Raw genomic sequence first — 27,815 nt, 5'->3', positions numbered from 1 at the left:
AAAACTGTTTTCCCAAATGCCCACCACAAGTATTCAATAAATATTTCTTCAGTAAGTGGAGTACACGCGTGATGGGGATATGGTGTTGGTTAGAGAATTAAAGAAATATAGTGGGTTTGATATCTTTACAATGTGAAAGATGAAGTGGAATGGTTGGTATATTATTATTTATTATTTCTACCACGTCCTTTTCCAAAAAAAAGGATGCAAGGAAGCAAGATGGCTGGAGCACCATCGCACTGGGAGTGCTAAGGAGTTCACATCCACTCACAGACACTGGTTTAGGAGACTCTATCAGAAGGCTGCAGGATGGTCTGGGGGAGGGAGGAGCACTAAGAAAAGCAGTGGCATCTTGTCCTGCCTCATCTTCCATCTCCTCACTTGTACGCCCTACCTTGGAAGTAAGCCAAAAACTGGTAGGAGTGTGGCAGCAAGGAAAGGTTAGCAGTTAAGCAGAAGGGGGTTAATTCCCAGAGAAGTACACCATCCAACCATTTCTGTCCTGCCTCTGGCGCCTACTGCGAGGAGTCTGCTCTTCTCCGAAAGGTCTGGTTGGGCCTACGGTCTCACGTGGGGAACAGACAGCTCAGTCAGTCTGTGGGTAGGGGCCCACTGCTAGCTACAGGCTCCCGGCTCTGCCTCTCCGTCAGCCCCATCCCCCTCCTCATCAGACTGTGCCAGGGGCGTGTCTGCTCCGCCGTCGCTGGGATTTGGACTGTGTGGGTTGGTGGAGGGGTCAGAAGATGAGGAGGAGGTGCGGGATGCAGTCCTGTCTGGCGTGGGCAGTGGCAAGCCCAGCTCCTCTGGATGGTCATCCACTCCTGCCCAGAGAGAAGAGCTGGTCAGGGCACAAACAGGGCTTTAGCAGACTCTTAGAGACCATCTGGCCAGGACAGACTGAAGCCCAGAGAGGGGCAGGGACATGACCAAAATCACTTAGCTGGGCCAGTAAAGAGTCAGATCTCCTGATGCCCAGTTCCTTGCACTTCCCACACTGTGTGTGCACCCTAGTGTCAGTTCAATCAATTCAAGAGTTTAGGTTCTACCTATGTCACTTACATAGTTATAGCTTTAGCCAAGTCACTTTCCCACTCAAGGATGCTGTTCCTCCTCTGTGAAAAAGGGATACATTCCTACATTCCAGAAGGTTTGTGAGGATGAAGTCTAAGAATTCTTATAAAATGTCTGGCACATGGTAGAGGCCATCAATATATACAGCAGTTTTAAATAAAAGAATATCTACCATAAGTTAAGCATATGGGCTTTGGGGTCAGACAGCCATGGTTTGAACCCAGCTTTTCCATTTTCTGGCTGTGTGACAACTTCTGAGTCTAATTCTCTTCTTCATAAAATGAGTATAATACCAGCTGCCCTAATAGGATGCTGTAAGGACTGAGATAGTAGATGTACTTTAGCACAGTATTATAAGCCAAATAAAGTGCTCAATAAAAATTAATATTAAAAGGACTAAAACGGCTTAAACTAATACAAAAATTACCTTTTTATGTTGTTTTAATTATATTAATTACATTAATTGCACACATGTAAAATGAACAAAATCTAAGGGGGTTGGGCATTCTTAGAATTCTGAATTGGAGACCTGTAACCCAGTTGCCTGCAGGGTCAACTTCCCTAAAACCAGAACAGCTAGATTCCTTGGTAGAAATGCCCGCCCACTTCCAGCCGCTCTGTGTATACTTCCCCTGCCCAGCTTTGTCAGCTTCACTTCAGAGCCCTGACATCCAGTTCTAGCTAACTGATGCCAAAGTTCCCACAGCACAGGGGCATACCAGACGTCTGGGGGGTTGGCGGAGGATCTTCGCAAGGCAAGAACACGTCTGCTCCATCCTGATCCCCAAGGTCAATAAATTCCACTTGCTCCAGTGTGTCCACGTTCACTTCCATGGATGAGATACTACCTATGGGGGCTGCATATCAAGAGGGGGGCATGTCAGGAGGACCCAGGCTGCAGCCAGCAGGATGGTCAGAGATATGTGTCATGTCCAGAGACAAAAGTTCAGAGGGCCAAGGAAACAAGAGGAGAGGGGACTCCTAAGATTCAGGACCTATAAGCCTTCCTCCCTACCCCGCCCGAGTCCCTCTCCCCAGGACTTAGCTTACGTCTCTGTGACTCAAGATGCAGATGGGAGAGCGGGAAGACAAACTCTGTCTCTGGCTGCAAAATGTCCTCAAAGAATTTCTGACGCTCCCGAAGGCGGAGCTGCTGGCGCTCCAGGGCTGCCCGAGGATTTGGGTCCATGTCAGCTCCTGGAGGATGGAACAAGTACAGCTATGAAGTTACGGGGTGATGCAGTGGGGTCTGGGGCTTGAGGAGCCCCAATGCAACCAGCATCCCAGCGGTGGGGCCTCTGGTTGCAACCTGGACACTTTTGCACTTGGCTACCCCCTTCCCTTCCTTGCAACAAAGCCCATTACCACAAACTTTAAGGCTCGTGCCGAGGCAGGGCTGACCCTAGCTTCACAAAGGGGATGCCAGTTCCAGGCACAGCAAAAGAGGCTCCTCTGTATTCAGGGAATGCAGCCAGTGGCAGAGTCTCAGTATCATGACCTTCTGAGAAGAGTCAGAGGGATTGGTCCAGCCCAAATGGGGGAGGCACATTTTCCAAGTAATGGATCCAGCCTTCCCTCAGAAGGCCAGGGTAGAGGCTAGGATAGAGCTCTCAGGGTGGAAGGTCTCTTCCCCTGGCGCTGCAACTCCTGCCTATCCTGTTAAGAGGGCCGCCTCTCCCGCCCCACACACACACCATCACCCTCCCCTTCCCCAACCCTGCTCTTAGGTCACAGACCTGACTTCCAGACCTGGCTCTGTCCAGAAGGGAATATCTTTCTAGCCTCAGTCTCCCCAACTGAAAATAGCACAATCATCCTACCTGCGCAAACAGAAGACCCTGCCTGTGAAGGTGCTCTGTGAAATGTAGCGCTATGCAGAGGACGCCCATCCCCTCTCTGCACTCCCACGGCTCTGTATTTGAGCTCCTCCCCGACACATTTCCCTGTCTCATCTCCCAGCGAAGTCGGTCAGTGAGAAGTAACTGGAAGGGCGGGTCCTGGGTTCTATTCAGATCAAGCCTCCTGGCCCCCAGTGCTGAGAGCTTTCCAGAACACCAGCTCGGGGCGAGCCCAGGCCCTTTGGATTCACTCGCGTTCGCTCAGTCTCCGTCGAGCAGCTGGCTCTGAGCCCACCAGAGGCAAGGGGGTATCTAGCTTGCGCACCAGATGGGCATCTCCGCACACTGCCGTCCCCGCCTCAACGGGACTCAGCCTATGGGAGACCCTGACCATCTCCACAGGCGCCGGGGCAGGCCGCGAGGGACCCAAACCCAAGTGTGCCAGGCCGGGCCGAAGAAGTGTAGGGACACCTGGTGGCTGCGCGCTGACAGCGGAGGAGGGAGGCGCTGACACCGATTCCTGGGTAAGGCTCTTCGAGCTGCAGCCCAGGTCACCACGCTAAAAATACCCGGGGCCCCTGGGGCCGTCTGCTCCTGCACCGGGGTGGGGGGAGGGGAGAGGGCCCGACGCGGACTAGGGACTCCGGGACGCCCCCCTCTCTTCTCCTCCCCCTAACCCCATCAATCCCCGATATGGAAGGGGCTGTCCCAAGGGGCCACCGAGCTGCGTGCTGGAGAGAGGAAGGGAGTTGTTTACGCGACTAGGGGTGCTGCCGAGAGGGGTGAAGAGATCCGAAGAGATCTGGGGGCAGGAGGCTGCCAGGGACCGCGCGGGGCCAGTGAAATGGAGAGCGCCCTGTGGGTCTCCGCCCCGCCCTCCCTGGAGTCAGCCGGAGAGAAAGAATTCCCTAAAAAGGGCCCCGCCGCACCCGCGGGAAGGGAGGGCGGCGCAGCGCCCGGCAGCCCCACGCGTGCTCGCGTCCCCGCCCGGCCCTGCCGCCGCCTCTGCGCCCGCCGCCGCGGAGCCCCTACCTGCAGCGCCCCGCGCCCCCGCGGACTCAGCCCGTGCTCCCCGGCGAGACGGCGGCGGGGGCGTGGGAGCGAGGCGCGCCGGCCGGGGTGGGGCCGCTCCGCCGGGTGTCCCCCGGGACGCACAGGCCCTGGGAGCCGGGAACGAGGAAGAGGCAGCAGGCGGAAGTGGGGGAGGGGCGGCGGGCACCCGCGCTCGCCGCTGTCCCGGCGGCCGGGGGCAGCCCCTGCGGGCGCGACCGTTCGGACTTCCAGGGCGGGCGGAAAGTTCCCGGCCCGCATCCTTCCTCCCCGCGATGAGCCGGGCTCCGGCAGCCGCAGCCGCGCGCTCGGGCCCGCGCGCTCGGATACACTTGCCGCGCCCCGCCCGCCGGCGCAGCCCGGCCGCGGGGACCCGCTCGCGAGCCCGGTCCACGCGCTCTTGCTGCTCCCCGACTCCCGCGCAGCCCCGACGCTGCGGACACGCAGCCGCCCGCCCAGCCGCCGGCACCGTCCACCCGGCCTGCCACGCTGCTGCGCGCACATCTCCAGGACACAAGCGCAGGGGAAGAGAGCCTGGGGACCCGCCGGGGCGGGGAGGGACTGACCCGGTGCCGCCCATCGGGGCAGGTGCACTGCGACGAAGGCCTCTCGACCCTGGGACTCACCCCGCGGCCCCCGATTCCCGGCTCCGGGACTGGATAGAGCCGCCGCCCAGCCTTCCAGAGTACGGGGCGGGGTGGGCGCCGGGACGGGGCGGGTCAGGGCTGGAGGGGTGGGCCGCTGCGCCGCGCCCCGAGACGCCGGCGAGGAGCCAACTCCAGGGTGCTGAGTGGGGCGCTGCACGTCCGGGCTGGGTGTTGAGGCGAGGCACAAACTGCGGGCGCAGCGGGGAAAAGCGTTAAGTGTCCAGTCTAGCGGTTTCTGGACGGCGACACCGTGCCCATCCTCTTCCTCCTCCTTTCCACCCATCCCCGAGCGCTCTTAGCTTCAGAAGCCGCGGGAGTCGGGGGTAGGGGTGTCGGAGATGCTTGTGCTGTGGGGTCACTAGATAATTCCACAAATATCCTCGAGAAAGCCAGGAAGTCATCTTTGGCACCTCCCTGTCCGCTTTAAAATACACCTCCACTTCCTGTCTATTCTCTTTCCTAAGTATCTTTTCCATCCACCATTCCTCTCCGTTTCCACCGCCATGGCTCCTTGGCTCCTACAGCAGCCTTCTGCCTGTTTTTCCAGTGCTCACCCTGGTCCTGCTACACAGCAGTCAATCCTCATTTCTAAACTCCAGTCTGAACTGCCAACCCCCTACTTAAAATCTTTCCATTGTTAGAATATAATCTACACGCTGATATCTGAGCTGAGTCTTGAAGAAATTAGTTCAACCAGCAGAGAAGAGGGGGGAGGGCGTGTGCAAAGGAATGGAGGTGTGAAAAGCCATGACACAGTTCAGATTTCCCTGTGGGGGGCCAGCACTCTGTACAAATACCTAAAACCTTGCCTCTTCTACTGTTATTCAGCTCTTAAAACAAGCCTGGGAGAGAAATATAGCAAGCAGCTTCCTACTGTTTTACCAGCAAGGGCACTAGTTTGTGGGAGGCAACAAGTGCAGCGGTTAAGAGTACAGGCATGGTAGTCAGACCCTCCTGGGTTGGAAACCCAGCTCTCCTTCTAGCTGGTGGTGTAACCACTTAATTTCTCTGATCCTTGTTTTCCTGTTTACTAGATAGGAATAATTAACCCCTACCTCTCATGACATAATTCATATGAAATGCTTAGTACAGGGCTTGGGCCCTTTGAGCTGCTTAATAAACATTAGGTATTTTGTAGTGATGGGTTCTGAGAAAGGGAGGATACTGCTTTCTTCTACCAATTTCTGAAATTATAGGAAGTATGCCCTACCAGGTACTCCTGCTACAGAGCTTATTAGGAACCTGTCACAATTGTAAGTGCCTTTCATATACTAACTTTTTAATCATTTTACCAATCTTTTGTGGTAAGTACTATTATTATTTCTATTTTATAGATCCAGAAACTGAAATACAAAGATGAAGGGACTGAGGTCATACAGCAAGTTAAGTGACGGAAGTGGAATCTGAACCCAGGTATACTTCCAGACACTGTGCTTGTCACCACTATTCCCAGCCTGTTCCCTTTTTATCCTGTTTCAGTTTTCATCTCCTAAGAGATGTTTTGGTCAGTTTGATGAATGGAGTCCCATTCCCCATTTGGTCCCATTTCCCAGCACAGAGGAATGAGGCCAAGTCAGGAGTACAATGGATGAGAGCTCCCATGGACTCCATGGATTATTTTGAACTGTCCCCAAGATGGTGACAGATCAGAAACCTCTGTCCCATCTCTTTGCCAGATACATTCTACATGAAGGAGCAGAGGGGGAAAAAGCATCCAAGCTAGAAATAATTCAGGAGTATATGCAGGAAGGATGTTAGCCAAGAGAAAGCCACAGGCAGCAGACCCAGGAGTAGGTGGCAGAAAGAGATGAAAGGAGAAGTGAACAAGTAGATGGTTTAGACTTGTGGCTTCCATCTAGGATGCAGAATCTGGCAAGAGTATCATTACCACACTAATAACAACTTTTAAAATTGTTAGGTAATCTATAAAATTATAACTTGTGTTGAACCCTTCAGAGAGCTGAGGTTGCAGGACAACCAATTAATCTGAATTCCAAGGAACCTCCAAGAAGTTTTGGGACGCAGGCCCTGGCACACTTGAGAAGCAGGAGGAGGAGGAAGAGGTCTCTGTGCAAACAGGTTGGAAGAATTCAGCTGCAATTTTTACTGAATTACTAAGGGCCCAGTGTGGCTAGCCTGAGCGTACAGAAAACACTGGAGTCACAGACACTTGAAGTCATCACAGAAACAGCAGAGCCAAAGCCAGTTCAACTCCAGGCAAGACTAAAGGCGCCACACTAATGGCCTGAGAAAAGAGAGAGGTGACAGTTTCCAGAAAGGTAAATAATGTTTACGTCAATGTTACTGTTCTACATATTATGTCCAGAAATCAATACAAAAATTATACACACACAGAAAGCAATTTTCAAAAAAATGAAAACCCTTATTGTCAAGAGATAGAGCAACCAAACAGAATCAGACTTCAGAACCAGATAACTCTGTGGAGTTATCTAACAGAGAATTTAAAACAGCTCTAAAAATATGTTGGAAAATATGGACAACATGCATAAACAGAAAGGGAGTGTTAGCAGAGAGATGGAGACTATAAGAGTCATATGGAAAATGCCAGAAATTTTAAAAACATATAACAGAGATACATACAGAATGCCTTTGGCAAATAAGCTCATTGGTAAACTTAATACAGCTGAGGACAGAATCAGTAAACTTGAAGATAGGTCAACAGAGACTACCCAGACTGAAAGAGAAAGAGAAAAAGAGTGAGACGAACAGAACAGAAGCTCCTAAACTATCATGTGTGTAATCTGAATCCCAGAAGGAGAAGAAAGTATAGGTAGAAACACACACATACACATATTTATTTGTTGAAATGATGACCAGTAACTTTCCAAAAAATGAGAGAACCAGAGACCCAAAAAACTCACAGAATCCAAAAATGGTTAAATGCCAACACACAGACACACAAGCAAGCCCCCACACACAGACAAAATGCAGGGTCTATCATATTCAAACTGGTTAAAACCAAAGATAAAGAGAAAATCATGAAGGTTTTGAGAGAAAAAAGACAGACTACTTACAGAGGAACCAAGATAAGAATTACAGCAGGTATCCCATTAGAGGAGTTACATGCAATGACATCTTTCTCAGACAAAGGCATTGCTTACAGCGTGCTATAAAAGTGCCAGCCCTGGGTTCCTCAGCCACAACACAACCCCACCATGTGTGTGCCATGCATCTGGGACCACTGTATCACTTGCTGAACATAGGGCCAAGAGGACCAGCACACAACTATGCTGATGTTCATGTTGTCTGGTATGCTATGAGTAATAAACTGTCTCGATCAGATGCAGTAAGTCTTATTGTCTACTTTTTGTACCCAATAGGTTGAGATTTTCCCCTAAAAAAAAAAATTAATCCAAAGTAAGGAAGAAAATAAGGAAAAATGAGGAAAAAGTACAGATGGGAAAACAGAAAACATATATCAAGATGGAAGATTTAATCCAACTGTACCAGTGAAAGACAACCAATTAAAAGACAGACTAGTAGACCAGGGGAAAAAAGCAAAAGTCAATAATATGCTGTCTATAAGAAACTTCATTTAACTCTAAAGAAATATATGGGTAAATGTAAATGGATAGCCTAAGACATACCAGGCCAACAATAATCAAAGCAAATGGGAAGGGCAATGTTAATATCAGACAAAGTAGACTTCAAAAGGACTATTACTGGTGGCGATGAGGGCTACCACATAATGATAAAAGGTTCAGTTCAACAGAAGACTAAATAACTGTAAATGTGTATGCATCTAATAGCAGAATGTCAAAAATAAATGAAGTAAAAACCAATACACCTAAAATAAGAGAAAAATCTATATTACAGTTAGATAATTCAGCACTTTTATTTCAGTAATCAATAAAACAAGTTGACAGAAAAAGAGGTAAGGATATAGAAAACCTGAACATCATCAACTAACTTGTTCTGATATTTTTAAAACACTTTACCCAACAAAAGCAGAATAAACATTTTTTCAATTGCGTATAAAACATTCACCAAGATACATCACCATATTCTGGGCCGTAAAACAAATCTCAACGAATTTTAAAGAATTTAAGTCAGACAAAATATGTTTTATGACTATAAAAGAATTAAAATATAAATAACAACAAGGAGGTATCTGGAAACACCCCAATACTTGGAAATAAAACACAATACTGCAAAACAGCCAAGGAGTCAAAGATGAAGTTGAAAATGAAATTAGAAAAATATCTTGAATAGAATAATATTGGAGTGCAGCAACCTGCCCCCAAAATAACTCCCAATGTGCCTTGCCTTGTGTTGATTCGTGCCTTTGTATCATCTTCTCTTGTACTGTTATCAAGGTTATGCTATGTGACCAATAAGATATGACAGAAATAATGGTACATTAAACCAAAATTAGGATTAATAACAAAAAGACCACAGCTTCCACCTTGGGTGTGTTTTCTCTATTGCTTATATCACTCACTCTGGGCAAGCAAGCTACTATGCTGTCATCCGCCCTACAGGGAGGCCCACGTGGCAAGGAACTGAAGAATCCAGCCAACAGCCGGAGAACAGGGGCCTGCCAGCAACCACATGCGTGAGCCTGGAAGCAGATTCACAGGCCCTGACAGAACCTGGCGATGGCTGCGGCCGTGTGAGAGACGGAGGCAGAATCATGCAGCTAGGGCATTCCTGGATTCCTGATGCTCAAAACCTTTGAGATAATAAATGTTTCTTGTTTTTAACGATCAGATTTGAGAATTTTCTCTGCAGCAATAGATAACATAGAAAGATTTTGGGACAGGGGTGTGGGGCTGCTGTCACAGCACTCTAAAATGTGGGAGTGGCATGAGAACGGAGCAGTAGACTTTGAGAGCTTACAGTGCCCCGAAGAGCTGTGACTAGAAGCTTTAGGCCTTGGTAAGATCACAGCCAGGGCATATGGGCCAGTGTAGTAAGTACTGTTGGGCAGGGGGGAAGAGGCATTCTTGTTATGTTGTGGCACAGAGTTGAGCAACCCTGTGGCCTGTAGTCAAGTGGAAAGCAGAACACGTGCCTAAGGAAGTGGGTGATCTAGCTAAGAATATTTCCAAGGAAAGCACTGGTGCCACCTGGTCTCTTCTTGCTCCTTGTAGTAAAATGAAGGAGGAGATAGAGAAACTAAAGCAGCGGTTCTTAGATTCAAGGCAGTGCCTCAGAGTACTACTAGTCAGTCAGATTAAAGAAATTACGGTGTGCCTCACAAATCCCGACTGACAATAGGGATTCTAGAAAACTTCAGGGTGGTATCCCTTAGCCACTTCAGCAAAAGCCTAATGGAGATGAGGGCTTATCTCAAAGAAATCGTGAGCATGGCTTTTGTCTAGTACAGTGGACCTGAATAAGATTCAGAGTGATCCACAGGTTCTTAAAGGATTATATGCCCAGAAACAACTCCAGCTTGGATTTATAGGGAAAAAAAGAGCACAAAATGAAAAGGATTTCTGGTTCCGAGCAAGATGGATGATTAGATAGATGCATTCCTCTCTATCCCTCCCACTAAAGCTTAAAATGCTGCACAAACAAACATAAGAAGCAGACCAACTAGGAGCCTGGTACTCAAATGATACAGCAGTGAGTCCTGGGTTTTCTTTTTGCTAGGTTGCTGGAGAAGACTGCCACCTGGAAATGCCAAACAGGCACAGACAAAACTCTCCCCCATGAAAAGCCTGTCTCTCCTGTCAAAGGACGGAGAAAGGGGCACCCTACCAAGGCAGATAGCTTTTAACACTAAATGTTCTTCAGTGAGTGAATGATTAAACCAACTGTGACATATCCATATTGTGGGATAATTCACAGCAATAAAGGAACAAATTATTGCTCTACACACTGGATGGATGGATATCAAGGGCATTATTCTGAGTGAAAAAAGGAAAGCTTGAAATTGTACATAATGTATGATTCCATTTATATAACATTCTTGAAACAGCAAAATTATAGACATGGAGAGGACTGCCAGGGGTTAAGTTAGGAGGAAAGAGGAGTAGGTGTGGCTAAAAACAGCATGAGGGAGACTTGGGATGATGGAACTGTGCTCTGTGTTCATTGTGGTGGTTTGACATTGCACTATATTATTTATGCAAGATGTTACCATTGGAGGAATGTGAGTGAAGGAGACACAGGACTTTCACGTATAATATTTTGGGACATTCTATGAATCTAATGATTATTTTTAAGTTTAAAAGGAACTGTTGTTGATACATACAACAATCTGGATGGATCTCTACAGCATTATGCTGAATGAAAAAAGCCAATCTCAAAAGGTTACATACTGTTTGATTCCATTCATACGACATTCTTGAAATGACAAAATTACAGAGATGGAGAAAAGATTAGAAGTGTCTAGGGATTAGGGATGGGATGGTGAGGAGAGGGATGGATATCACAGGGGAGAGGGATGGATATCACCAGGGAGATCTGTGTGGTGATGGAGCGCACACAATGAGTGCATGTAAAACTGATCATATCTGAATCAGTCTGTGTATTGTGCTAATATCAATTTCCTGCTTTTCTTACTATACTATAGCTATATAAGGTGTCACCACTGGAGGAAACTGTATTATTTTTGCAACTTCCTGTGAACCTATAATAATTTCAAAAGTTTAATACATAATTTAGAAAGGGGAAAAGGGGCTTTGAACCTCAAGATTCTACTGGCAATAAGCAGGCTGAGAAAGCAAATCAACTGCAAATGCACACAAAAAAGAAAGGATGGCTTAGCATGGTGAGTAAAGGAGGAGAGTAAAAGTCTTAGGACATTTTGTAGAAATCAACCTGGTTTTAAAATTTATAAAGAAAGGCAAATGAAGTACAATACACAGAACAATTTTGAGAAAGAAAGAAAAGTTGACGAACACACAGATTCCAAGCATTAGGTTATAGCACTATAGCAATCCAGACAGACTATAAGACTTACTAAAGGAATCAAGAGAGTGTGGTATTGGCAAAGGACAGACACACAGATCAGTGGAATGGAATAGAGTCTAGAAATAGATCCACACATATATGGGAAACTGACCTTTGAGAAAAGTACAAAGGAATTTAATGGGGGAGAAGACAGCCTTTCAATAAATTGTGTTGGAATAATTATATATCCATGTAGAAAAGAGGAACTTTGATCCATACTTCGCCTTGTATATAAAAAATACCTCAAAAGGCCACTGCCACTCTTGGTCTGTACTTTCTACCCCAATAGCATGCAGCTGTTCATAATTCCCGTCCACACCTATATTTTTTAAATTCCCTCTTTTGAGAGTGCCTTGCCCACCTCCCACTCCTTTGCCTGGACTTCTACTCCTCCTCCTTCCTTATCACCATTTCTACAAAGACTTCCCTCACTTCTGCAGGCTGGTCCTCTGTGTTCCAACAGTTCCAGGATTACCCTTATCATAAGTGATGCTATTATTTTACATTTTCAGAAAATACTTATTGGGCACCTATTATCTGCCAGACATTATTCCAGGCTCTGGGGGTTTATCGATGAACAGAACAGACAAAACCCCCTGCCCTTGCAGAGCCCATATTCTAGAAGTACCTCTCCCTGGGGTCTGTGAGCTTCTTGAGAGGAGGCATGCTCTGTCCACTATGTTGCTGTCCTGAGTGCCTAGCACACAGTGGGTCTGCAACCCTTGGCACCAAGGGGGCTGAGTGGCAAGTGTACATGATTTTGATGCAGCCCACCAGACTCCAGCAGAATCCAGATGATAAAGAGCTGCAATTGTGCCAGCAAGAAGACAGATGCCTGACTGGGCCCAGAAGCCAAGGAGTACTGGGGTAGACAGAAGGGAGGGGGAAGGGCTTGTCTTCCATGTCCTCCCTCCCTGGCCACCTCCTTGGTTTCTTCCCTGGGCTGCAGCATGTTTAACCATCCCCTCATCTTCACCTTAATAAGGACATTTATATACAGGAAGCTATAGTGCAGTCTGGGCTTGGTCCTCACCCCGAAAAGGCAGAGCTAAGCACTGCCTATGCACACACACCTCTCCACCCTAGAAGCCAGCTGGCTCTCACACTTGGTTGGGTTTGCCTGACAGAATGGTGGTACCCAAGAGACTGTTTTTCACAAGCTCTTCAGGTTATTCTAATGTAGGCAGCCCAGAGTTATTAAAGCCTCCCACTATGTGTCCCAATCCTTCATGGCCCTCGCCGACCTCATCTCCTGCCACCGCCACTCTTTCCCTCACCTGCCTCAGGCCTGTGCTTACATCTCATCTTCATGGTGAATCTCTCCCATTCCACCCCTTTAATTATAGCAAACTGACTATCTTTGCTCTCCCTGTCCCCTCTGCTGTTTACTTTTCTGCACACACTTACATCTATCTGACCTAACAGAGGTATGCTGGATCAGACTTGTAAGGGCTTGCAAAAGCCTATTACATTTTTTAGGAATTCTGCTGACTGGTTGTAAAGCATTGCCATCATTAAAAATTATATTCTACAAATTAAATTAAATTAATGATATTAAAAACAAAGGCAAAAAATACTCAAACTCATCACTTTCTTTTTATTACCTTTTACTATGATCTATGTTCTTGAGAGTCTTTATATCTGTAGAAATACAGTAGAAACACATATAATGGGTGTGCTACTGTACATTTCTGTTCAGCTTTGCATTCAGTGACATCACATTGGTAGCTTGAAATCAGCTGTGATATGAGTATTTACACTACAGAAATAGGGAACATGATAAATCAGGTTTTGATTTACTCTTCAGTTGTTTGTCCAGACCAGGGTTGGCCATGACCTAATCCAGCCCTCCAACTATTGTTTTTTGTATGTAAAGTTCTATTGCAACACAGCCATGCCCACTCATTTAAATATTAGCTATGGCTACTTTCATACTACAGCAGAGTTGAGTAGTTGCCACTGTGTGGCCTGCAGAGCCTAACATATTTACTATCTTGCCATTTACAGAAGAAATTTGTTGATCCCTGGCCCACTCTTAACAAGGTAATGAAGGAGGTGTTAATAATGCAGATTAAATGTAAACATGTGTCCTGTCTACAGCTGTTACACTGTAAATAGCAATGTAAACCCAAAAAATTTTGAGAAAATATACTTTCAGTATTTGAAAACTCTGATCCAACACAGCAAATAAGTCAATCATGTCATTGATGAACGAGTGGAATTCCAACATCTTTGTTTTTCCACTTTCTTCTTACTCTTCCGTGCAAATGAAAACATCAACATTCACGTTGGAACTAACACTTGTTCATCTGTTACAACCATAGGTTGGCTATGGATACAAGAGTTAGTTTAGGCAAAATTCAAGAAAAGTATATTGTTAGAATGAACTGGCTCTATGGACTTTACAATAAAGAGTATTGTAGAATTTTATTATTTTAGATTTTATCAGTAAAACTTCAATGCACATGTATTTTCACACTTTGTTTCAGAGAGCCAATTATTCAACATTGCGAGCACACACATACTGTTTTGTTTCCCCTACACTAGAATGTAAGTTCCTTGAGGGTGAGAATTTTCTTTTATTCCAGTGCTTTAAGCCATGTAGCAGGTGCACTGACAACATATGTGATATGAATGGATAGGTGAACACAGTTAGGAGCCCCTGGTTTCATGGATTAACTCAGACCTTAGGTTTCCAGTTCTACCTTCATCCAGGTGGCCTGGACTGAATTACTTAACCTCTCTGAAACTTGGCTTCTTCATGAAAAAAGGGGCTAATTCTCTTACCTCACAGGGAGGTGGTGACAATATATGCCTCTGCCTAGTTTTTACACAGATGGAAGATGCACCCCATCTGAGGTGTGGGAGCACTCCCCCTCCACCCTCCATTCTGCCCGCACACACCCTCCTTGGAGACCCAGCCCTGTCACTGTCACACATTCCAGTGATGTCACAGCTCCCCTCCCTGGGAGCCCCAGCACAGCTTGAGTGCTGGCTGAACCGAGAGGGGCAGGGTGCGGGCACTGCCTGGCACCACTCTTCTCCATCTGTCTTGGAGGCCCCATAGCCCCAGTATGAGTCCATCAGTCAAGAAGAGGCCTAAGAATAGAGTGGATTCCGAGGTTGGACCTGGGACTGGACAGAGGAGGGGGGCCTTTAACAAGGAATGGAACCACACCTGGAGCAGGGGCCTTCCAGCCTGGGGGGGAGGGAGAGGGAGGTGAAGGGTGAAAGGAAGCTGAGAACTTTAGAGTCGTCTCCCATTTCTGCTCCCGAGCCAAGGTGACAGAAACCCCAGGCTGAGGTTTATCAAACGGAGAAGTGTAGTGAGGCGCTGAGGGGAACTCCTGCCGTGTCAGTGCAGGTGCGCGCGCTCTCTCCTTGTCTCTCAGATGCAAGAGGAGGGACCACAGGACGTGGTACTGAGGCCTGCCAGCAAAGGAACTGAGTGGAACCGACTTAAAACAGTGAGATGCCCCATTCTGATCCCCGCTTAGGAGAGCCTGCGCACCCACCCAGTGGGGCTCCTGGTTGGCAGGCTGAGTGACCCAGAAGGAGTCACAGGCCCAGCCCTGAGCTGAGTTGGGCCACAGTCCAGGTGGGGAGTGGGTGGCTATCCTACTAAAGCTGAAGTCTGTTTTCCTGGTTTCTCGACCTTGGCAGGTATTAAAAAACTTGTCGCTCTTGAGGCTGCTCAAGAGCTCGAACCCCCGGATCCAAGAACTATATAACCTGGCCAAAAGATGGAATTCACTGTTCAGGGTTCTGAGGGTCGTCAGGATCTCTTCTGGGTGAGCTTGGCCCACTTATGGCCCCTGCCATGGATGCAATAGCTATCTTTATTAGGAACAGACACTGTGCTAAGGAATTCAGAAAACCTAGTTTTCATGAAACCTCCAAGAGGGGTATTTTTATTAGCCCTGTTTTACTGATGGGGAGCTGAGGCTCAAGAGATGAAGTGACTTGTCCCAGTTAACTGAACTGGTAAGGGGCAGGGCTAGGATTTGAGGCCATTCCTGTCTGCTTTTAAAGCTGTGGCCACAGCTATCACCATCCATGATGCAACTAACCCGCACCTGGAGCACTAAACCAGAGGGCCCCCTCCTCCTCCTCCTCCCCCTCTCAGAGATTCACCTGCTGGCCCGTCCATCTTGCTGAGGCTCAGCTCCCTCAGAAGTCACATCAGAAATATTAAAAAAGCTAACATTCATCAGGCACCTGCTAAGTGCCAGGTTCTATGCCAACTACTTTACAAGCATTTTCCCATTTAATTTATTCTGCATAATAGTCCTATTAGGTAGACAGAATTATCCCAGTTTTATAGATGAGAAAACTAAGGCCCTAGGAGGCTAAATTTCTTGCTCCAAATCACACAGATGGTAAGAGACAGAAATGAATTTGAACCTCAGTTTGTCTGTCTTGAAAGCTTGTGCTCTCCAAGCTGCTCTGCCCCTCTGCCTTCTAACTTTGCAGGACTGTTGTGGAGGTCCTGGGCCTGACACACAGTGGGCACTCAATCAGCTATGGCCATTATTATCATTATTGTCATTATCTTGAGCCCGAGGCCTCACTCCTTCTTCATACATGCTCAGAATGATGGTGCTACTCTTCAGGGGACCCAATCTGTTACACACACCCTTTGGGAAAGAATCCTTTCAACATTTAATACCTCTGGTTAACTCCACTGATCTCTCTGAGATGGCCTCTGCAATAAAGGCAATCAGGAAACTTAGCAGAAGTGTCAGGATCATCTAGTCCCATGGTTTTCAAACCTTCTGAAAGCAGCAGAACTTCAAGTATCTGTCCCAAGCCCCAATTGTGTTCTTGGGGAGGGAGCTATCCTGTCCTCATCCTGCCCCTCCCAGGGGTCTGGGACATTTGAGATGCCTCCTCAGTACCCTAAGGTTTCTTGGAACACAATTTGAAAAAAAGACTGGACTAGTTTGCCCCATAACTGCAGTCAGAAAGGCAGAACCCTAGCACAGTGGTGAATGCAGACAACACGTGTTCTGGGTGTCTAAACTACTGGCTACTGCCCTTCTCCTGCTTAGATCCCTTCTGCCAGTACTGAGCACATCCCCTGCTCCCAGGCATAAGGCCTCTGAGTGGTAAAGAAGTTTCTTTTCAGGCTGTCTCCAGCGTTCTTAGCAGGCTCTCCCGAGCTGGCTCCCTAACTGCCTCGGAACTAGGCAAGAGGACCAGGGATTTGGTCCTGCTCTGCTGACAGCCCTTCCTCTCCCTGCCAGGAACGATGACATCTGCAATAAACTGGAACACAATAGCGAAGGGCTCCAGGAGGCGAGGTGCCCCAAGAGCAAACTGAAATCCAAGAAATTAAAGTCCATAGGGGAGCCCGAGGTGGGGTTGGGAAAGACGAACAAGGCAGAGCAGCTACCTGAAGCAGAGCCACAGAAAGAAGAGCAGGTGGAGCCCAAGGTCCCAACGACATTGAAAGGTCATAGCCTGACCAGTAGCTCCAGAACTCAAGAGAGGCAACCACCCACCAGGAACCCCCGAGTCGACTTCCTGAAGACCCACCAGCAAAGAACTCCCATGGGGAACATGAAGCAGCTGGAAGCAGCTGATCAGTGGGTCTGGTTTGAGGGGCTGCCCACGCGCGTCCACCTCCCAGGGCCCCGGGTGATGTGCAGATCATCCCCCCTGCGCTGGGTCAAGCGCTGCTGCACCCGCTTCTGCTCCGCATCGCTTGAGTTGCCTATGTTCCACCCATACAGGGTATGCAGATGCCACCACCCGGCCAGGGTGAGAGGAAGGCCCCAGAGTCAGAGGACTTAGAGCCAGAGTTGTTGGTGTGGCTGGCAGCGCCAGGAGGCCCCACCTTCAGGCCCAGAGAGGGGAGGCAACTGATCCAGGCCACACAGCGGGGTGGTGGCTAGGCAGGGGCTTCTCAGGCTCTGTCCAGGGGCTCTGGGAAAGGAAGGGCACTGGAAGTGTCGGTTCTGAGGTGGGTCAACTCATTGCCTGGAGGCCTCCGCAGGGCCACAACTGCTGTGGCTCAGAATCTCAGTCAGAAGTCGATAGAAGTGGGTTTAGGGATTTCCGAGTGTGGGGAGAGGGGAAGTGGTCAAGTAGGGCTCTGCCACTTCCCATTCCCTTAGGCTAAATCAGCTCTCCATTTGTTTTATTCATTCATGATTCCATTAAGATTTATTCTGAACAAAAAGTTCCTTAGCAGAAAGAAAAAGGAATACTCCAGCCCCGGCCCCTTCCATGAGAGGAAGAAAGGAAGAGGGTGATGGGCTCGGAGGTCCCCCTAAGGAGAGGCTTCCCCTTCACAAAACCTGCCAGACATCACAGCGCCCTGGTCCCTGAGGCCTCTCCTGGGACGGCAGCGCCACCTGGAGGCCTTCTTGGCTCCTGACACCGAGGTCTCTGTTGGCAGGTGGTGCGACCTTGGATGGCAGCCAGAGCTGTGAGGCGACGCGGTAGATTGCGGATCATCTGAGCGGGAGGGACGGACCAGGAAATTTGCGAGTCTACAAATAAAATCTCCCATATGGCACTGAAGATACTACCGCTGACTCTGCCTGTTTGGGGCTGGAGACGTTGGAGGAAACGGGCCCTCAGCAAAGGCGGGGGTGGGGGTGGGGAGGCGCGTCACAACTTCAGGCTTCTCCCACCCCATCCCAGGCGCCCAAGGTCAGTCTAGCACCTGGAACAAAAAAGCCAGCGAACTGGCCTCCTGCGTGACACACTCTATTAAGTCATAACAGGGGAAGATTTATCGGGTGCTTTCTGGGTACAGGCCCAGGTATGCCACAATGGTCCTTCAAGCCACGGAGATGGAGAATGGCGGCGCCCAGACGGGAAGTGACTCGCCCAGGCTCCCACAGCGAGGAAGTAGTGGAGCAAGAACTCCACTCTAGGTCTCCTTGATGCTCTCCATTTTATTCTCCGAAGAGAGGAAAAAGGCGCAGTGGAGTGTCCAGCCCGTCACTCACGCTCATTGTGCCATGCGGGGTGTCAATAAACGGGTGTCAGCTGGGCCCTGAAATGTGCCCCACCTGGGTCACATGGAGCACCGAGTCAGGCGGGGAGTTGGTACTGCATCTCTACAGCTCCCGTGTGACACGGCACGTCCACCCTCCAGTCCCAAGTCCTGGTCGACCCCCTCCGGTTGGGGTCACCCCCTGCGGGGCACTGAACAAGCAGCTGGGGAGCGGAAAACCCTGGGAGTCCAGGCTTTTTCTGGGTGAAGACGATAATTCTCCATATTCCCTAGAGGCAAGCTGCGCCGAGTGGGTGCCCTGGGAAAAGCAGCGCAGCCATCTAGGGGCGCGGAGCCCTCCCTCAGGGAGCCAGGGCAGTGCCCGAGAGCTCCGGAGTGGGGAGTGGGAGGACGGGAGGCGCTCCCCTGGAACCCGCCTGCTCACACACACCCTCCCCAGCTGTGCTCAGCACCGTGACTGGGCATCCGCTGCGCCAGCGCGCACGGAAAACGGAACCCCTCTCCCCCGGGCGGCGCAGTCGGAGCCGGGCCCTGGCGCAGGACAGCTCCGCCTGGGTAACAAGGCCGGCCGGGCGCCCCCGCGGCGCCTCCCCGCCTCCCCACGCTCTCCCTTGCGGTGCACCCCCCACGAAACTGCCACTCCGGCCCAAGTTCTGGGGGTCTCTATTTCGGTTCTCTTGAGCAGGACATCATCAGTCCCATCAACCTTCGAAAATAAACCGTACTCGATCTTTCTCCCCAAGCACCTCCATTTATTCCATCAAGCTGCGCGTGAACTTCCGCCCCACGTGCGCTACCAGCAGGCGCTCAGGGCAGCGCGTCCCCAGCCAAAAGGCTCCCAGTCGGAGGCCCCCTGCACTAGTCTTCACGGGAGCCTGGCCGCGGAGCCCAAGGAGGGACTGGAAAGGCGTGGGCCTGGGCAAGACTGGCAGTGTGGGCTGCCCATGGGGAGTGCTATGGTGTGTCTGTGTGCTGAGGCTAACATCCAGCGTGGCCAGGGCACCGCTGGGGCCGCGAAGATGCTGGCTGCACGCCCTAGAAAGGGCACTCCTTCCAGCCTTCTCCCCACCCGCGCAGGCACTCGTGCCTTGGGCAACCTGCCTCCCACAAACCCACAGGTGGGGTCTCCCCACGACCACCCTCCCTTTCCTTAACCAATCTGAGGCTCCTCTGCTGGGCTCAGTTAAGAGTCTGATTTGGGCAGGAGACTGCAACAGATCTCTGGGGATCAGAGAAGACAACCCCAGAAATGGCTCCCTAACAGTTAGTAGACCATGGGAAAATTAAAGCGAATCTGAGTGACTTCTAACAAGTCACATGACCTGAGCCAATTTTTACCTGTTTTTACAATAGGCATTCTAATATCCATTCCAGAGGGCTTTGGACAAATCAGGCTCAATGTGGGTGAAGCCAGTTTGCTGGGTATTGGACAAATGTCTGGCATTTTCCCCTGCCTCCTCCCTGGCCCTGTGCCATAATATAGCCCCAGGGCCGGTACTGACCCTGTTTCTCACTTACGAACAGCTGCCTGCCTGTCCACCTTAAGGCAACAAACCGCTTGTTAAAAAGATAATCTTATCTTGACAACCTTTTGCTAAAATGGCACTTGTCCGCCTCCCAGTCTGGACTGTGTACCACTCCCAACACTGACTGGAATGTAGAGAGAGGATTGGGCTGGTGAGGTAGACAGGTCCCGCTTCTTACCAGCTGTGTGATTAGGGAAAGTCATTTACTCCTGAACCTGTTTCTTAGTCTGCAAAATGGGGAAATAATGGTGCTTATGTCATTGGATTAAATGAGAATATACATAGATCACTTTGCAGTTCACAGCACATAGGAGTTTGGTACTTGGTAGCTGTATTTAGATCATAGGCAAGCCTGATCCCCATCTATCAGGTGAAAAAACTTGAGGGTCACAAGGTGTCTCCTCTGTAAAATGGTTGGGGAGTAGGGGCAGTAACTATCACTACTTGATTTATGGATCATTTTCTATGTGTTGGGCACTATGTTAAGTGCTTTATACATGGTACCTCATTGAATCCCCTCAACAACCCAGGGAAGCACTATTACTATCTTCATTTTACAAATGAGTAAACCAAGGTAGGGGGCAGGTAGGTACTTATGCAAGGTGTGACGGCTGGTAACGGTCCTCCGGGACTTAACCCTGCATTCCACTGCAGCTCTCTGAAGCCTTCTAGTACCTAGAATTCTGACTTGTCCAGGTAGCACAGGACAGGAACTAAAACTCTCAACTCCCTCGTCTCAATGCTGTTTTCACTACCCTTTGCTGCTTTCCTAAGAAAACCTCAAGCAGGACAGCGGCTTTTAATTCCCTCTCAACAGAAAGCCTGTCTTGTGCCCTGAATCTGTCCCCACTTGCCCTGTTGCTGAGGGTGTGGTCCTTGGACTACAGACACAGGGAGGAGGTCTACACCTGTGCACTGACTGCCCTCTGGGCTAGCCAGAAAGAAGCCACCCTCATCTTGGGGTCACTGAGGAGTCAAAAAAAAACTGCTTCCAGGGGTGCCTGTTTGCGCTGTGCATCTGGTAGGACTCATGGGGACCTGGAGCTTCCCACACTTCCTCCAGTGTCTTCTGGCTGCCATCCTGGCCTCCATTTGGTTCTAATCTGGGCAGGGCTGCCTAGAACTAGGGTGTCAGAGGAACCCTTTGAGCTAGATATCCCTTTCTCCTTTCCCATCCTCCTTCCAACCTATGAACTATTCTAATCACCAGGTATGTACTAGTCTCTCCTTCTCTCTCCACATGGCCCAAGTTGAAGTGGTAGGTGGGATGAAGGGAGGTCCGGACTTGAGACAAAGCAAAGATATATACCAACTCAGTGGTGGGGGGAGAGGTAACTTCCCTTTATCCTTTGGAAATAAAAACATTTCCTACAGTCTTGCACTCGCTTCCGTATCTGTTAATATATAAATTATATAAATCCGGCCATATTTATTGTACTATATACTGGTTTTTCTTAAAAAGCTAGTAATGTTTATAAAGCACTCAACATCCTTAGTATTTAAAACAATACAGTAGGATGTGAAGGTATGATTTTAATGTGATTGTTTAACCAATAAGAACTTAAATATCCTTTAACTATTAATGTCTTCAGAATGAGTTTGTTACTACCAGAGCCCGAATCCTGGCTCCGCCAGCTCCTAACATGTAACCATGGACAAAGTCCTTAGTTTTCTCATCTGTAAGATATAGATATTTCTTACTTCAGAAGGTTGTTGTGAAGATTAAGTGAGCAGAGATGTAAAGCACTTAGCCCACCGCTGGACATCTAGTAAGGACTCAGATGTTATTCATTACTAAAATGACAAATGTCACTGGCACTGCCCAGTCCTCTCTGGAACTTGCCTCTAGACACTGCTTTTATTGTTACTTTGGAAATCATAAAAATCCAAAGTCACATATTTTTGACCCTCAACTGTCATTCAGCTGTCATTGTTTATTACTGAGAAAAAAATAGGCTTCCCTGATTTCTGACAGTTTCTAAAAATCAAATTACCACTCCAGAGGCACAGCTTTATCATCAGAGAAGATATGCGAATAGGCACAAGCCCCAGAAGAGAACACATAAAGAGGTGTGCCAAGAGAGCTGCAGCTGCGACTGCCAGCTGCCCCAGCGGGGTGGCAGCCAGGGACCCAAGTGCTCTGATGCCTTCCTCCAAACAAAGTCACCTGCCTTGGTGTCTGTGGGGAAATCCACTGACCCAGAGGATATCTCACTAATCTTACCTCCTGGACCTTGCAGCCAGGATTAGCGTCTCATTAACAAGCTGCTTCCCTCCAGCTTGGCCAGGGCACCCTGAGTCACTGAGGTGCCTCACCCTAGCACTTTCCCAGCCTCCACCCAGGTACATTTACTCTTAAATCTTCATCCTGTCAGCTTCAACTGTACGGTGCAGGGTGGGAAGCCAAGAAGCTAGAAAGGATTCCTGGGGAGACAGCAAAATTCATCTGGGTGGCTGGAACACTGAAAGCTGAAAACTGGCCACTCTCTTGGGCAGGCCCTGGAGGACCCAAAGAGGAACACGGATGGTTTCAATGCAGCAGTGTTCCGCTGGACATGTTCAGAAGTCACTGCCAAGTGGGCCGGGAATCCTGAAAGTCATGGCAGTTCACCTGAGGCACAGGAGAGGAGGCTGCAGGTGGAAGGTGTGGGACATAGGAATTCCCCACAGTTAGTATTTTAACCAAATGGAAGAATGATCTGGGGGCCAGGAAATAAGAAGATGGCCAAATAATTCTTCATAGTGCCTTTCTCTGGTCATGCAGACCTCTCAGTCCCAACCACAGCATTACAAAGTGAAGCACAGGCAGAACTGTGGAAAAGACTGTATTTATGTACACAGGAAGGCCAGCTGCAAGCCTCTCACAGAGGACACTCCACTCCAAAGAAAAATCCTAGCAGCAAATTCCTATCTCCCTCAGCACTACTGACACAATTGGGACTGAAAGACTGGGCTTCCTGTCTCTGGGCACCCATCACACCCTTCCCACTGCAGGATTCCAAGTGAAGCAGGAAAAGGGAACCACTGTAGACCCGAGGTCCAGGGGGAGGTGGGGTGCCTGGTAACTCCTAGAGACAAGTCAGTCACTCTCACGTGAGGGTTAAATGGGCCAATCCTGGGATTCTTCTATGCGCCCTGCAGAAAGCTGGCAGCAGGGTGTGGACCCAGCAGAGAGCACTGGCAGGAAGTTAATCATGGGCTCATGGGTGTGCGCACATGCGTGTCACAGGACACGGACTGTGCATTTTCCTTGTGCTTGCTTTCCTTGCTCCATCTGCCATCCTCTCCCAACAGCAGCCAGGTACTTTGCACCCACATCTCTTTCTGTAGCTATGGATCCAGAAACCAAGAGCTTCTCCAACAGAAGAGCTGTGGTTCAGCAACATGACAAAGGTAACAGCTGTCCCCGGGAGATAAGACAGATGACTGGAAGAGTGATTTGCTCCAATCAGATATCCTTGATTTTTTTTCTTTTTTTAAATAACAGGCTGGTGACAGGTATGGTGGCTCAAGAGTGACACAGTTCCAATTCTGTTATTACCCTGAAAGATGTCTCTTCGCCAACCTCCCAGACACCAAGACTTCAGCAGACACTGGCCGTTCTTGCAGCTGTGACCCTGACTGCTACCTGCCTTCTTGACGGGGCCTTCACTGTCTCTCCCACACCAACAGAGACTTCACATTTCCAGGGTTCCTCTCAGGTCTGGGATGAACCTCATCTGGAGGGTCTGAGCAGCCCAAGGTGTGTGTGTGGAGTGGGGGTGCCAAGTGCCCAGCGGGGTGTCCAATGGACCCGATTCTAGACATTGGATTTAGGTGCTGAGTTGAGGGGGATCTCCTTGAGCTCCGTCCGCATGCACAGGTACTCCCCGATGACAGCCATGAGAGCAATGCACACAGCTTGGACCAGCCACCAGGTCAGCGCCGAGGGGAAACGGGAGCTGTAGAACCAGCAGCCCAGGAGGTGAAAGAAATGGACAGTGACAGTGAAATCCAGACACTGCTTCCCTCGCCGGATGAAGTGCAGCAAGCCCAGGGCACTGTGGGGAGAGGACAGCAGTGAGTTGTCACTGGGTTGTCCCAACCTTAGATTATTTCGGGAGTGGGGACAATTCGGATGACAGCAGAATGGTCAGAAGCAAGGAAGTAAGTGTGAAGCAAGGGTTCCATGCTTAGGTGCCTAGAAGAACCTAGCAGGTAATGTGCAGAGTGAAGAGGCTGGGCAGAAGAAATACAAAAGTGTGAGCTTGATGATAAATGGCAACTTCACTCAGGGATTGGTGGGCACTGTGGCACCCCGAAGCATATACACATTTCACATAAAGCAGGGACAACAGCTACCTACAGCTGGGCAAATCATCATAACAGCAGGTTAGCCTAGAATCAGTCAATTCTTCCCATTTTTCAAGAGAAGCCAGAAATCCGGACTTTTTAAAATATCCTGATTTTCAACTAAGTGAAAAAATGTTTTAAAACACCATGCATGGGCTGACAACTCCATAAGCCAAACAGAACATATCTGGAAGCCAAATTTAGGTCAATGTCAGCCCACTAGTTTTCAACCTCCAGTGAAAGGTCAAGAATAGTAATGGGCAAGGCATTGTTCTAAGTGCTTCCCACAAAGTAACTCATCTAAGCCTTATAGCTACAGCATGGGTAACATTATCAGCCTTTTTACTGATTAGGAAACTGGGGCTTAGAGAGATGAACTTGTCCATAGTTATGCTAGGACTCAAAGCTTGAACTTGTTCATAGACAAGCTGGGATTCAGAGTCAAGTGAGTTGGCCTCCACAGCCTGAGATTTTAATCACTACGTTAAACTACCTCACAAGACATGAGTGGTGGTGAGTGACCTTAGTCGTTACGCGGTCAAACCCCTCAATGTACCAATGAGGAGTCCAAGGCCTAGAGAGGAAGGAAGGAACTTTGCCGATGGCACACAGACCAAGAATAGAACCTAGTTCTCCCAAATCCCAGTCCAATCCTTCCCTCACCTCATTCCACACAGGGAAGTGATATGAGATGGAAACTGTCCCACAAGCGGCATGCAGAGTGACATAAGAACGTCCCAGATAAATCAGAACAGCCATAGAAGAACCCCCTATGAGAGCCAGTCCCAGAACTGGCCTCTGCCACTGCAGTCCACCACTCCCCAGGAACAAGTGCCAGCCTGTCTCATGTTCAAATTTAGGAAGTTAGTTCCAGAGCTAAGACCCCAAAAGCTGGAGAGCAAAACTGGTGATACTCACCAGGTGAGGGCATTGAGGATGAAGGACATCATGGAGAGCCGGCCTGGAGGAGTGGAAAAACCCAGGATCTAAGGGGAAATCACACATGGAAATACGCTGGAGAAGTGACTTGGCAGAACTGTAGGCTCCAGGGCCCTGGCAGGCCTCCTAAGGAACAAGCATTCTTCCCCAAGCACAGAAGACAACACACCCATTCATCCATATGGCAGCCTATTTCCAGCAAGGTGCTTTCACAGTCATCCATTATGCTGCCTCATCTCACCCCTCACAGCAGTCAAGAAGACATAATTATTCTCATGTTACAAAGGAGGAATAAAAGCTCAGAGAAGTTAAGTAACCTGGCAAAGTACACAGCAAGAGTAAGTTTTATAATGGAGTAGAGCAAGCTATGGCCCCACAGGCCAGGCATCTATTTTTGTAAATAGTTTTACTTAACTGCCACACTTATTCACCTAGTGTTGTCTACGGCTGCTTCTGTACTACAAAGGCAGAACTGAACAGTTGTGACCTAAAATCTTTGCTATCTCACTCAAGAAAAGGTTTTGCCAACTCCTGATCTAGAATTTAAGTTGTGTGCATGAGATGGTTCTTCAACAAAACCCAGGATGCCCACATGCCCTTCCCAGGAGGGCAGAGGCTCCTAGAAGGCTACTCCTAGGCAGCTGGTGGGTGTGCAACCCCCATCACGTTTGACACAACACTACTGAATACCAAACATCTGCTCAGCAGTTTCAGCTCACAAAGGCCTCTGACATCCCCAATCCCGTGTTATTCTCACAACAACCTTGCAAATTTATTATTACTGTTATTCTTACTCTTTCTGGATAAGAGAATAAGCATCAAGAACAAAGATTCCAGCTCCGATCTCCCAGCTCCGGAGAACTGTGCTCATTACCATAACCACAGTTGCCTTTCCAAAGCAAACACCTCTGAGCTCCCCATTACACTTTATAAGGCATTTTCACATTCCTAGGCCCTCCGGGCCTCGTAACATGCTGATGAGGATTGTCCTGCCCAGTTTCCAGAAGAGGAAATAGCCTCAGAAAGGTGAAGCAACTTTATCCAAAGTCCCATAGCTAGTGTTTTGGGCCTAGTCAGAAAAACTAGGCTTTTCTCAATCCAAAGTACAGGCTCTTTGTACTACAGTCTACGATCTCTCTACTACCGGTCTCATGATTTTTGCAGACAGGAAAACTGAGGTTCAGATAAGTGACAACACTTGCCCCAGTCACACAGCTGGTAAGTGGAACTTAAACGGAGGCCTAACTCCACAGTCCAGGCAGTTTCCATTACACCTCCATGAATGCTTTTTTATCTATCCGCCTCCCCAGTTTGACACCCATGAATCTGGGGCTCAGAGAAGTGAAGTCACGTTCTCTGAGTGTCAGAAAGGAAATGTATCAGATGGCCGGGAATGCAGGCCTATTTGTTATAACACCCAGACTCTTTCCTTTGAACTAATCAGTCTGTTACCAGACATTCTACTGTATGGATGGGGCACTTGAGGCTCAGAAAGGTGAGATAACTTCCCCAGGGCCACAAAGCGGGACGGTGAGCCAGCCGGGTCTAGAGCACAGTAGTGTCGACCACAAAGCTCACTCGATGTGACCGAGACCCCGCCCGTGCCTGCCCAGGAACGGTACCTCGGCGTCGAACATCTGGTCCAGCGAGGGACTGCTGCGCACCAGCCCGTCCACCAGCGCTAACCATAGGCCCAGCGAGCCGTAATAGACGGTCTGCATGAGGACAATCTGCGACAGGATCAGCAGCGGGTCCCACACGTAGCTGCGAAACTGGCCAGCCATGCCGGCCCTGGGGACCGACCGCCACCCGGGCCTGGGTCAGCGCCGCCGCGCCATAGGGTCCGGGCCGCTCCGGCACCTGCGAGGACACACGCCGGGGCTCAGCCGCCGGCCGTCACCATGGCAACGCCGCCCTGCCCCGGAGGAGGAACTGGACGGAGGGGGAGAGCCCATTCCGGTAGTGGGGGAGGAGGCGGGAGGACAGACGCGTTCCCGGAGTGAGGAAAAAGCTGCCCAATTTCGGCCGCTCCCGCCCCTCCCTTACTCAAGCTCCTCTGAGGTTCACTCACCGGTGACGGGCCCGAGGATCGAAGGGTCCGAGCACGGCCCAGCCTCACTGGCAGGCCCCTGAAACGGGGCCGACAGACAGGACCATGGAGGAGAGGTCCTACCGGCCTAGAGAGGCAAAGCTCCAGCGACCACGGCTGCAGTAGCGGCTGCGTAGGAAGGAAGCGTTTCCGGGGACGGCGGTGGAGGGGCTGGGCTGAGATTGCGCAGGCGCAGTGAGTGCAACTTTCCCTGGAGCCACCTAGAGGGTACGGCCTCAAGGCGAAGTGTGCACATGCGCAAAATGAAGACCACCGTCGAACGAAAGTGAAGAACGAGAACCGTAGAGCTTGCGTGCCCTCTAGAGGGCAATCTTGAGAAAAAGGGACTCTAGGGGAGAAAGAAGACGGGGTGGTTGAGGACGAGGGAAAAATGTTAGGGAAATTAATGAGGAGATAGACGTTGACTCT

General features: G+C 49.4%; 3 protein-coding genes across 22 annotated transcripts; 1 reads left to right on the top strand and 2 right to left on the bottom strand.

The window, feature by feature from the left end:
- Window positions 1-152: 152 nt before the first annotated feature.
- Window positions 153-4,902, bottom strand: DBNDD2 (dysbindin domain containing 2). Its single transcript, XM_036902160.2, has 4 exons — window positions 4,586-4,902; window positions 2,122-2,268; window positions 1,791-1,928; window positions 153-821 (listed from the first exon to the last, which is right to left on the bottom strand). Exons 1-4 carry the CDS (start codon window positions 4,887-4,889, stop codon window positions 616-618), a joined length of 795 nt encoding a protein of 264 aa, XP_036758055.2. The 5' UTR covers window positions 4,890-4,902; the 3' UTR covers window positions 153-615.
- On the bottom strand, window positions 2,131-27,531 carry SYS1 (SYS1 golgi trafficking protein). 2 transcript variants are annotated; one of them, XM_036902167.2, is made up of 4 exons: window positions 27,369-27,531; window positions 26,920-27,157; window positions 25,277-25,344; window positions 2,131-2,268 (listed from the first exon to the last, which is right to left on the bottom strand). In XM_036902167.2, the coding sequence occupies exons 2-4, from the start codon at window positions 27,079-27,081 to the stop codon at window positions 2,262-2,264; spliced, it is 237 nt and encodes a 78-aa protein (XP_036758062.1). In that variant the 5' UTR covers window positions 27,082-27,157; window positions 27,369-27,531; the 3' UTR covers window positions 2,131-2,261. The 2 variants fall into 2 exon arrangements, with proteins under 2 accessions (XP_036758062.1, XP_036758061.1); XM_036902166.2 differs by lacking the exon at window positions 2,131-2,268 and adding an exon at window positions 22,839-24,066.
- On the top strand, window positions 2,940-18,865 carry TP53TG5 (TP53 target 5). Of its 19 annotated transcripts, none has more exons than XM_057503024.1 (7): window positions 4,686-4,817; window positions 5,820-5,859; window positions 5,941-6,019; window positions 14,923-14,997; window positions 15,194-15,321; window positions 16,777-17,266; window positions 17,934-18,865. In XM_057503024.1, exons 4-7 carry the CDS (start codon window positions 14,923-14,925, stop codon window positions 17,994-17,996), a joined length of 756 nt encoding a protein of 251 aa, XP_057359007.1. In that variant the 5' UTR covers window positions 4,686-4,817; window positions 5,820-5,859; window positions 5,941-6,019; the 3' UTR covers window positions 17,997-18,865. The 19 variants fall into 19 exon arrangements, 6 of the variants coding, with proteins under 6 accessions (XP_057359008.1, XP_057359004.1, XP_057359005.1 ...); XM_057503026.1 differs by having other exon boundaries at window positions 4,731-4,817; window positions 5,803-5,859; XM_057503025.1 differs by lacking the exons at window positions 4,686-4,817; window positions 5,820-5,859 and adding an exon at window positions 3,039-3,459.
- Window positions 27,532-27,815: the final 284 nt, after the last annotated feature.

This window comes from Manis pentadactyla, chromosome 5 (assembly GCF_030020395.1).
Source record: "Manis pentadactyla isolate mManPen7 chromosome 5, mManPen7.hap1, whole genome shotgun sequence".
NCBI classification, from domain to species: domain Eukaryota; kingdom Metazoa; phylum Chordata; class Mammalia; order Pholidota; family Manidae; genus Manis; species Manis pentadactyla.
The sequence above is the reverse complement of the archived record's forward strand: the minus strand, read 5'-3'. Positions and strand labels throughout refer to the sequence as shown.